This window comes from Mesitornis unicolor, unplaced genomic scaffold (assembly GCF_000695765.1).
Source record: "Mesitornis unicolor isolate BGI_N332 unplaced genomic scaffold, ASM69576v1 scaffold34279, whole genome shotgun sequence".
Lineage (NCBI taxonomy): Eukaryota > Metazoa > Chordata > Aves > Mesitornithiformes > Mesitornithidae > Mesitornis > Mesitornis unicolor.
The window spans coordinates 1-10863 of record NW_010209894.1 but is presented as its reverse complement, the minus strand read 5'-3'; the positions used below and the strand labels follow the sequence as shown (position 1 = coordinate 10863).

The following is a 10863-nucleotide window of genomic DNA, read 5'->3' as shown; positions in this document are numbered from 1 at the left end:
TGCAGAGGCCACTTGGCTCTGTGACCAGCAGCCATACCTGGGGAGTATGGTTGCTCTCCGTGACTTAAAATTTAAGTACCCAAAGCACACTCATTTCACAGGCCCTTCCAAACTAAAAAGAAACCAACTATGCCTGAGGCATTGTTCACCAAAAAAATAAAAACCTGGTATTTCCCTGGTATTGTGGTTACAGATTAGCAATTAATTAATCAATCTACCCCAAAAAAACAACTTACAGTTAAATATATTAGGAATTGAGATCTTAACATATCAAAAGTTCAGAAATATCATACCGCTTCAAAAGAGTCACAGCCTATCAGTATAAAGGAAGAATATAAAACTATTTTATTGACCACTGTTCACCAGTATTTACAATAAAGTAAACAATATACAGTCTGATAACATTCAAATTACTACAAAGTTAGTTTTCACCTGGTCCTTCTTGTGACCAAGTGATCTCAAATACTAAAAAGAATGACTCTACAGGTTTAAAGGGCTAGGTTTCAGTAAAGATGATACATGCACATCAATAGTATAGAAGACTACAAAACATCTGTGAGTTTGCTCAGACATTCATTATGATTCTGTAATAACTACGGAAGTTTATGAATGTTTTATAAAAGCTTTTACCTAGTATGGAGGAAGTAGTAGTATCAAATGCTCTCTTGTGATAAATGAAACAAGTTGCAGAAAGCTTTTATTTACTTGCTGTTGATGCAAAACATACTACTTCAAAAAAATATCAAATTTGATTCTTGTTAGAATGTATGCTTCTCACATTGCTAATAAATCAGATTTCAGGTTTTAATATTCATATATATAAAAAAGCAATGCAAACAATTATTGTGCTTCATCTTCTGGGCATGAATGCCAAGTTAGTCGTTCTTCATAAAAAGCGATTACGATCTGAGGACACTTCACGTTAGCTTCTTTGGCCAGCACCAGATCTGCCTCATCAGAGTCTTTCCTGATGTAGAAGAGAGTGGGATTTAAGAAAATGCACAATCATTAATTCAGTAAATTTAGCAGCTCTTGATAGGTCATAAGTTCTGAAAAGAATGTCAGCTAGAAATCAGTTTTCAGTATACCTTTCACTATAGCTACCAACAATTTCCTTGCTAATAGCAAGGTTTCATAGCTGTATCTTCCTTCCCTTCCTGTTTTTTTTTCTTCTGTTTGAAAGGAAAATGCTATTCAAAGAGAACCAACTATAGTTACCTATTGCAGAATATAATGGAAGATGTAAAACTTTGCTAATTTTGTCTTCTAAAGCGTAATCAAAACTTCAAAGTGAGACTTTTAAAAATCAATAGCATCAGTCTTAAGAGGTGGCATTTACATCCAAATGATATTTACTGTTTATGCAAGTAACTTGCTGTATTTCATACTGATACTTGATACTGAAGAAAGAAATATTAATAAAGAAACCTTCCAGTCTGACATGCTTCATACTCTGTTTTAAAGTGTATGCTGCATTTACAACTTAGATTTGTGCACACACATTAATATTTATGTTTGTTGCCTACAATCAATTATGAAAACCTAATCAACTGCAACTGAACAAAAAAAAAGCTTCCTTTTGTACATTCCCTTTGTTTGATTTTGTCAATTATCACAACAGAAACTCCAACAGTCACAATCTGTATATTACAACTTTTAAGTTTCACATACAATTTATAGAGAATTTGAAAGGCCAGAAGTGAGACAGAATCTACCAAAGCAACTCTCTTCAGCAGTCCAGGCACATCACATGACAATCATTTCTCTAGAGACCACTCAGTTTGACTCCATTCAGAAAATTATACACTTCTCAAAGGCTGTGGAAAGCTATCATTCCTCCCATCCCACCACCATAAGAAATCTGATCCCCATCAAATGTTAATTCAATCTCTTGTATTCTCAACACTGGAAAAAAAAATCTATTTTTATCCTACTTGTTCACTGAGGAGACAAGAAATCTTTGATCAACACTGCAGCTAATGAAGCTGAACTACCACTAACCTCCCAACAACGCAAACTCCCTCCATCACTCTCCCCTCTTACTAGACCCTAACGATAAACCTCTCCTTCATGTTGTTTGTTCTTCATCCCAAACTCAGCTTCCTACTCTAGTTCCTTCCAATTGACTTGCTGGCACACAAAACAGCTGGCACTATGCTGGGTTAAAAGGTTGGCTGGCTTCTGCTTATTGAAACATGTAAAGTTGGGAGTTTTGCCTGCTGTTCCCTCAGCAAGAACACTATTGAGAGCCAGCTTTTCCATAAAAATGCCAATTTTCCCATATTTTACCTAAATTTACCTTTTGAACTTCTACTTCTGAAAAACTGAACCAATAGAACATAAAGTTATTCTGGTTTGGGAAGGAGAAGGGAATAAGTACTGATTATATAAACTTTTGTTTTTCTACAAATACAAGGTTAATAATGAGATGACCAGCTGTCTTACTCCTGAAATGAAGCTGTCTCATTAGTCTAAGTGCAACTGCCTTCCCTCCCTTAATATGGACCAGAACAGTAGATGTAAGACTTACCATTTCATGAGGAACATAAGCTCTCCGCTGCTATCCGTAGCCCCAATTATCCGCTCAGGATCAAGACCCCTTGCAAAGCCTCTTGGTTTATCAACCTATTGAGTAAGTTAGAAGACTGTTACCTAGTTTAAGATAAAATTCTGATTTTGCATTAGGGCTAGATACATGCATTCTTGTATGTGTATGTATATATGCATGTCTGTGTGTGCACATTAGGACAAAAAATAGAGCCTTACATAATTATAAAAGCTATAATTTCATATAATTGTCTGAAGATGACATTAATTTTACTCTTTCATGACTGATCTTCAGGCCAAGGCATTTGGACATAGAGTAACAATGAAGGAATTTTACATCAAATGTTTCTAGCATTTATTTTGGAAAACTCAATAGATGAAACAAGCAATCTAAAAATCCTTACAGTAGATAAATAAACAAGAGTGGCTAGTAAAAGCAACAAAAGAGGCACAGCAAAAATGTACTCCTGGAAGTGGGAAAAACACCCCCTTTTCAGCAAAACAAAAGGCTTGGGTTGGCTTAAGCCAACCATGATACCGCACCCTTGGAGAATACCTCAACTCCTCTTGGCTCACCGACATAGCACTGGTGGTAAGGACTATCAGGACTATTTCCTGTATTAGATCGTTTAGTTTCACAGTACCCTTTTTGAGATAGTGGCCACTACTGCACCAGATGAAGACACACCACTGACTTTATAAAAAAAATAAAATATTCTTGGTACTGTTCATCAACTATTCCTTCTGTTGCCTTCCAACTTTTTTGAGAGTAACCACACAGCCAACAGCTGTCTTCAGTAGAACACTAACCATTTTTGTTTCAAATTGCTAGTTTGAAAGCTTACAGATAAAAATGTCAGCTATCAAGCACATTATTTTATGTGCATTATTTTGTATTTATCAGCACTAAATTTGTCACATTGCTCACTTATTTAAGTTGTAGAAGAAACCCAGACCTTTAAAAAAAAGTAGACTTTCTTCAGTCACCTTTTCTACTCCCTCTCCACTATCTTGTCTGGTCCTAATCTAAGTAACTGCCTGGTCTTCCTATTTTGCCACCTTGCCACTCGCCTACTTAAAATCGTATACTAAATATGAGATCCAAAACAGAACTTCAACTTTGTTCCACTCATGAAGCTTTTGTTTTAATACAAACTGACCACTTAACATCATTCATAAATAACTCTTAACTAGTCTTACTTTCAGTTACTTACTAAACATCATGGAACAATGCAAGAACTTTTAGTCATCATGTCAGTCAATCATCTTTTACCCACCATTTGGATACTATCACTAACCATCATGAATGACTACCCTTTCCAAACCACAGTTCCAGGTGCTAAACCCATATTTGGTCTCATTCTCAAAGCCATAACAAGATTTTATGGGGGAAAGAGATGGAGAGGTAGGGAAGTGACACAGGAAAAACAAAGCTTAGCACATGAACTTATACTTACAGAATCCCGCTTTTTCTTTGATTTACTGTCATCAGATTCACTATCTGACAAAGATTTTCTTTTGGCACCATCTGTTTTTTCTTTACCAGCTTTCTGAGAGTTCAGAAAAGCTTCGATTAGCTCTGGACAATCTAAGTTTTCTTCAGGTTCCCATGTGTTGTCAGCACTGAAACATACACACATTTATGTAAAACTAGGAAAAGAAGAAAAATTTAAAACTAGCCATGTGGCTTATCTTAAGCAAGTTAATATTTTCTCATTATGTAAGGCAGGTTTCTTACACCTAAGGATGCTTATTGTGCAATCTTTAGTAATGTCCATGTACGGCACTTGATGCCTGAAAGAAGTATGCTTTGCTCTTGTTGAAAAACAATGCGCTTATGCTGGAGATACACAATAAACAGCTCTATTAACTCCTATGATTTGAGTGGGATCATAGAGTTAAAACAAGCATTCTCCATGCTACCAAAACCTACCTATCCATTTAAACTGACTTCATTCCCTGGTTCCTCTAAAGATTGTCCATGCAAACAAACCATGCAATATGAGCACTAAGACTTACAGAGAACAGAACGTATACAACACTCACTACAACGAGTGTAAATACATATGTCTAAGATTCTATATATGAGGAATGCTCTCAAAAATTGTCTCAGAGCACTGAGATCAACTACATCTAGAACTATCTCCCTCCTTCAGTTGACTACAGGAGGGAACATGCATTCCACGTCCAGAGTTGAGCACTGCAGATGTTCCAGTTAGTGTGCATTTTGTTAACTCAAATTTTAAGACGTCCATGAATGTTCCCTACAACAACTAAGCACCTCATCAGAAGTCCTCATGCACAAACACTGCCACATCAGTACTGCACAAGCCTACAAATGATTTTACAACTTCACATCAGACCCTCGAATACTAAACACATTGTGTTTTGTCTTTATGCACTTATCACTACACAAATTTCAAGTGCTAGAACGCAGAATCATTACATGGTTTGGAAGTGATCTTGAAGATCATCTAGTCCAACTCCCCTGCAATGCAATCACTTTGGGAGGTATGCAACAATAATAACTGCATATGTATCTACTTATCTTCAAATGCTAGGTGCATCACCTTTTTTCAGCTAGTAAAGTAGTCTGCCAGAAAGCATCACGGGTGGAAGGGAGGGAGGGAAGAAGCACAACTATGTGCCTTCTTTAACAATCAACTTTTCAAGTCCACTGTAAGGTTTTCTTGTGCTTCCATAATTCCTGGGAAAGAGACTCAAAAGATACCTTTTGGGTATGCCTAATGAAGGCAATCATGCCACAGTATTCCTTATGCAAATTCACCTATAATTTGAGAGCAGGTCAGAAAAGTAACAATCAAACTATCTGCTTCAAAATCATTGCTTCAGAGCTTCCTACAGCTTAAATCCCTGCAAAATTTCTTCCTCAGAAGTAACATTCATTCCACCACATACATAAGAACTGTCACGCTAGCTTACCTTGATAGATACTGACACAAGCTAAACCAAAGAACAGTGGTAAGAGAACACTCACTAAGGATTTGGTTAGTCTTGGAATATTTTATGCAGCACAAACACTAAGCTACATATTTTATTTTCACACTTGCCTGCCCCACTTGAATATCTATTTATGGATGTCCTTCCCTTGGGGTTCTTTAAAATGCATCCCCATCATTCAACCCGCTCTCAGCATAGTTATTTAAAATAAACAGTTAGTACTCAGCTTTCTATCAGAAAAAAATAATAGGTAATGCCTTACTCTGTAAATCCTTTCCACTTCAAGTAGTATTCCACCTTTCCATTTACAACACGTCTGTCCAGGACCTTCTCCACAACAAATTCTTCAGGTTCTGCCTCTTCAACTTTTTTACCTTTGCCATTCTGCTTCTTTCCCATTTTGTGCTACAAAATAAATTCAGAATAACATTATTCATTCTTTTGCTTTACATAGTTACTTCACTGGCCAAATCCAACTTTGCTCAGTAAACAGCACAGAATCATGTACTTATTCACACTAAAGCCAGAAGCTCAGACTCCTTTTATGTTAGTGCATGTGGTCAGGTAACCTGAGCAAGACATGTTACTGTTTTGGGTTTTTCAGTTGCTTAATGAGATACCCAAGCTTTTAAAAAGGTGAAATATTTTTGTCCATATACTCAGGGCTTCCACTCCCCTTAATAAATTTAATTCTCAGAGTGCTACATGCTCAAAAATTTACGAAGCTTCTTAACGTTAACTCTATGCCTGTGAAAAGGCAGAGGGCAAGAAATGGCATAAGGCAGAAGAAAATAAGGAAACCGTGAAAATGCATAAAATAGAAAAGGGATGGTACTCAAAAAAGTTGGTTACTTTTTTTTAAATAAAAGATAAACTGATGGGAGCAAAGTTTATAATGTATTGCTACAATAAGCAAAACACTTAACAATAACCTGTAACTACTGAACAGGATGCATGCTAGGACCATTCCATTATTGCAGTCCTTTCTCTTTCTTAGCCACGCACCAATGTAACTTACATTCAAACAGATGTCACAAAGGTGCAAAAAATTCAAGACAGCTACACTTATGTACAGCACTTAACACGTATATGAAATTTTGCTAACTTAAAAAATTTTGTGTTTTAAGTTTACATCTGATACTTCAAATAATATTAAGTTCTTAAAAATAAATTACATCCACATCATCCTCAAGGCATTCCCAGTTTAATAAGGCACAATTAAATAGTAATAGAAGGACACATTTAAGAATTTTCTTGTTTGTAATCTCAAAAATGTTGGAACCTGCCTATCATGTTGTCATATCACATTTCTGGAACACTAGCAAACCAAAAACAGTTTGCTTGCCATTTTGGACTGCACCCTATAAATTGTTAGAGCAGCAGTATGGGAGCAGCATTAGGCTCCTAAAACATGTAGTCATACAGCACCTTAAGTCAAAGTGGACAGAACAAACTCCTTACTAATGCACTTCCTAGAGAACAGAAAACAGACAAGCAAAAATGCTTGATGGTCTTTCTCTAGTCCTCTCTAAAATTAACACAGGTTAGTTTGGGAATACTGCAAAGCAATTTTGAAACTGTCAAATTTTTAGACTAAGTAGACTTTTATCTTGATGTGGTGAAAGGTAAAAAAACATACATATCTGTTAGACACAAGAAAAAACTCTCTTCTTTTTGTAAACAGAAGATTTGAAGCAGATTCTTTCTTTCCAAAGCCCTAGGGGGTTTTGTGCCCCTTGTTTTTCCCTCCCTTCCCAAAATAGCTTTACTTTGGTTAGCAACCCATAAATTGAAAGTACAAACAACAAAGACCAGGAAAACTTCAAGTTTTTCTTTCAAACAGCAGGTTTCTGTATATGATTATATCTCATGTAACACTTGTTTTTATTTGGAAGCATAGAAGAGAGATTATCTAAAACAGAGCATGTATTTCCAATTATATTTTAGCTGCCTGCATATCCCAGGTATATTTTGACCACAGCATTCATGTCTGAAAAGTGTCAAATTAAACACACTGGCTTTTTTTTTGCCTCCACAGGAGAAAAAAATGTAAGACTGAAATTGAGGGAAAATAAAATATGAAGATGTCCAACTCTTCTATGAAGGCACCTTCTTTCAAGAAAAGGAAGTGTGAAAAAGACAAAGGGGTAAAGATGAGGAAAACAACCAAAAAAAAAAGGAAAGGGGGGGAAAAATACACACACTCACTAAACCATAGTAATAACATTATAATTACTGGTGATGAGGCAAGCAGGCTACAAGTGGGGAACATCTCCATCTGTGTTCTCCGTTGGACTAAAATTCTTTGATTCAATGGAAGATTGTTTTCTGGTACTCTTTTCGGCTTCACTAATTCTTGTCACTTAAAGATAAACATTTTGGATTGCCGTATCAAAGCAATAATTATTATTTTTTTTACTTTCTAAGACTTAAGAATCTATATAACCCTCCACAGAAGAAAATGGATGTCATAGGTGGGGTCTGCATTTTTTCATGAAATGCAGCAAAAAATAATAAAATGAGTATGCTGCTTTTTTGTTTAAATACTAGAGATGTAATTAGGTCTTATGTGCATCAGCTTTGCTTTCCAAACTCTTGAGCCTTTCCAACCTATTAAAATAATGCTTGCTTGCAGAGCCTGTGGAAATACTTAAAATCTGTTAAAAACCTGTACATACTGGTATTACACAAGCCAATGTAAATCTCGGCCCACAAGTTGAGCGTGGTACCTGACTGAAGTTAAGGGATACTAAATGTCCACCAGTCCTCTGAAGCTCCCTTCTCTAGGGTTGCATGTGACTTGGGCATTTGACCACTGAGTGCTCATCTATGGCTCATTTCCCCTTCTGCATTCAGAAGTCACATATGACAGATGCAGATGCTCTCCAGCAGATAATCACTCTGTCTATGAGGAGCAAGATTAAAACACTGATGTGACACTGTGGTGAAAGGTTTTAACATACAAGAGGTAACAAAATCAGAATTACAGTTTCAGAGCTACACTATCTCTTAATATATTTAGCTTTTGCATGCAAATACATAATGAAGCAGAATTAGTTATGGTTCCCATGGGAACCATAACTGATTTTCCTGACCGGTGCAGCAGAATTTTCAACATCAAAAGATTAAAAATACTGCATTCACAGATTCTTTCCTCTCCCTGAGGCAACCCCTCCCCGTGCTGGCTAATTCCTTCTCTTCCTCAAATTAGGGAAAAGTGAGCAATCAAGTACTAATAGAAAGTTCAGACATTCACCCTGGTGAAATCTTTTAAAATAGTTTGTTACCGTACAACATAAAGAAAGCACTCCATTGCACTTCTAAGCCAGGAATTAATAAAAGCTTTTAATATATCTTGAATTGGGTCAACCAGTAATCATTTCAGTAAATTAAAAAAAAGGCTTTTTGAGTGCATTATAAATCAGTTTTTCTGCTCCCCAAATTTTGAACTGTACACGCGCATTTTTTGTTTACTTCCCTGTCTCAACCTCAGGTGCATCTCATGTTATACTTTTTCAGTTCTCTCACAAAACTGGATATAAGTATTACTTGAATGGTAACCAGCAACGAACTACCCTTAGAAGTCCATATAATAATATCAAGCAAAGCTTTACAGGACTTGAGATCCATGAATGCATCATTAAAATGGTCCAGGAAGGGTTGACATCTGATAATCTCTGCTCCTATGAAATTCAAAGAAACTGTTATTTGTTAAAAATAATTTCAAAAGGCATCTTAACTACGCCACATCATTTCCCAGTAATGTTATTTTTTCAGCTGTAAAGACTGCTTTTTCTCAGGCAATTAGTTTTCCCCAAATACACTGGGAGAAATTAAATGAATAGATGATTTAGATTTTATTTTTTACATATATGATGAATTACACGGTGTGCTGAAAGGAGGCTAAAAAAAATCCTTAGTGTTTTCTACTGTATGATGGATGAAATAGTGCAGTCCTTTAATATTATTTCCCAACAAGTCTCTTCAGAAATGGCAGATTTATTCAAGCCAAAGACAATGTCCTTTCTAGTAGCCTTACTTTCTGGATCTGAAATTTTGGTCAGAATAATGCTGGGGAGGGAAGATGTGGATGTATCTTTTAAATGGAGATGCCAAGTTATAAGTTTGAAGAAAAAATATGTTGATTAAATCCTTATATATTTTAGGTGTGCATGAACTTACCAATGTAGTTTTATTGGAGGCCATTTTTATTGCAGACTTGCAGAGCTTTTACTAGAAAAATGCATGACAATTAAAAGGAAGTTTACATTACTCAAAGAAAGGCATCCCAATACAAGCATGGTCCTTGTTCCAACCCCCATATATTCACTGCATATAACATTTCTAAACATGGATTAAATCCAGAACAAGAAGTAGGTTACTACTTTGTCCGGCATAACCCAGTAACACACCGTTATGCTAGCCAGGATACATTATATTGACAAAGTGGTATACAGGGTTGAGAAAAGGGTTTTTTCCCCAAGGCCTTCTAAGGCACATAGACGTTTCTAGGGAAAAGGGGGAGGACCATCAGGGATGCTTATTTCCTTAAACCCAATAGAACAGGAGTCCCTGTTCTAGCAGTTAATCAAGATATACCTAGGTACATTAACTGCACATCTGGTGGGGAGCAGCTACGTATCTGCGGTGTAATAATGAGTCACCCACTCCTACATCAAAAATATTTGCTGTTTATAAGCATTTACTATATTAATGCAACTATAACGTTGCCTTCCAATTCTCAAGTTCGGAAGGGTTAAGGTCCTAGAGCAATATTAACTCAGCTAAGCTGTACACACTACATATTTGACCTATGCAAATGATGTTGAATACAATCCAACCCCTTTTCCATGTAATTTCTCATACCGACCACCTCCTTAGGCGTGTATTGTCCCTACCCCACGGCAAACTATCGAACTGTTAGAATTCCCCATATGCCTGGGCAAGGCAAAAAAGAAGGTTCTTCAAGGCCTGAAAACCTCCCGGACTCAGCAATCCCGCCCAATTCTCCCCTGACACGGGAGGTGGATGCTGGCAGTCCGATAGGCACTGGGGTAGGTGAGGTGGGAGGAAGGCCAGGGGCTTGGGCCCCAGCGCAGAGGGGTTTGTCTTGTCCCCTTTTGAAAAGCAGGAAGAAGGGAAAAAGCAGCAACAATAATTATAATAAAAACCCCGTGCCATCACCAGAAAATAAAGGCAGCCCCGTGAAGGCCTGCTGGAGGAGGAGGGGCTGCGCCTCAGGCCTGTGGTGGGCGCACATGAGGCCTGCGGGGACGCCCCGGGCGAGCTAACGGGCCTGTCCCGGGCGGCGCGCGGTCGGCTCGCTACCCCACAGCAAAGGCTGGGGTCGGGGCC

General features: G+C 37.3%; 1 protein-coding gene across 2 annotated transcripts; it reads right to left on the bottom strand.

The window, feature by feature from the left end:
- Positions 1–329: 329 nt before the first annotated feature.
- On the bottom strand, positions 330–9735 carry CBX3 (chromobox homolog 3). Of its 2 annotated transcripts, none has more exons than XM_010193010.1 (5): positions 9691–9735; positions 5771–5913; positions 4005–4170; positions 2531–2625; positions 330–967 (listed from the first exon to the last, which is right to left on the bottom strand). In XM_010193010.1, exons 1-5 carry the CDS (start codon positions 9712–9714, stop codon positions 841–843), a joined length of 555 nt encoding a protein of 184 aa, XP_010191312.1. In that variant the 5' UTR covers positions 9715–9735; the 3' UTR covers positions 330–840. The 2 variants fall into 2 exon arrangements, with proteins under 2 accessions (XP_010191312.1, XP_010191311.1); XM_010193009.1 differs by lacking the exon at positions 9691–9735 and adding an exon at positions 7745–7893.
- Between the last annotated feature and the right edge of the window lie 1128 nt (positions 9736–10863).

Bases quoted from the DNA above. Each gene is read 5' to 3' on its own strand.
- CBX3 (XM_010193009.1), bottom strand. From the start codon at position 7,786: ATGGAGATGTTCCCCACTTGTAGCCTGCTTGCCTCATCACCA. The intron at 5,914-7,744 runs GTAATTATAATG...TTTATTTTGTAG, and splicing joins GCCTGCTTGCCTCATCACCA to CACAAAATGGGAAAGAAGCA. The intron at 968-2,530 runs GTAAGTCTTACA...CTTCTACATCAG, and splicing joins CTTATGTTCCTCATGAAATG to GAAAGACTCTGATGAGGCAG.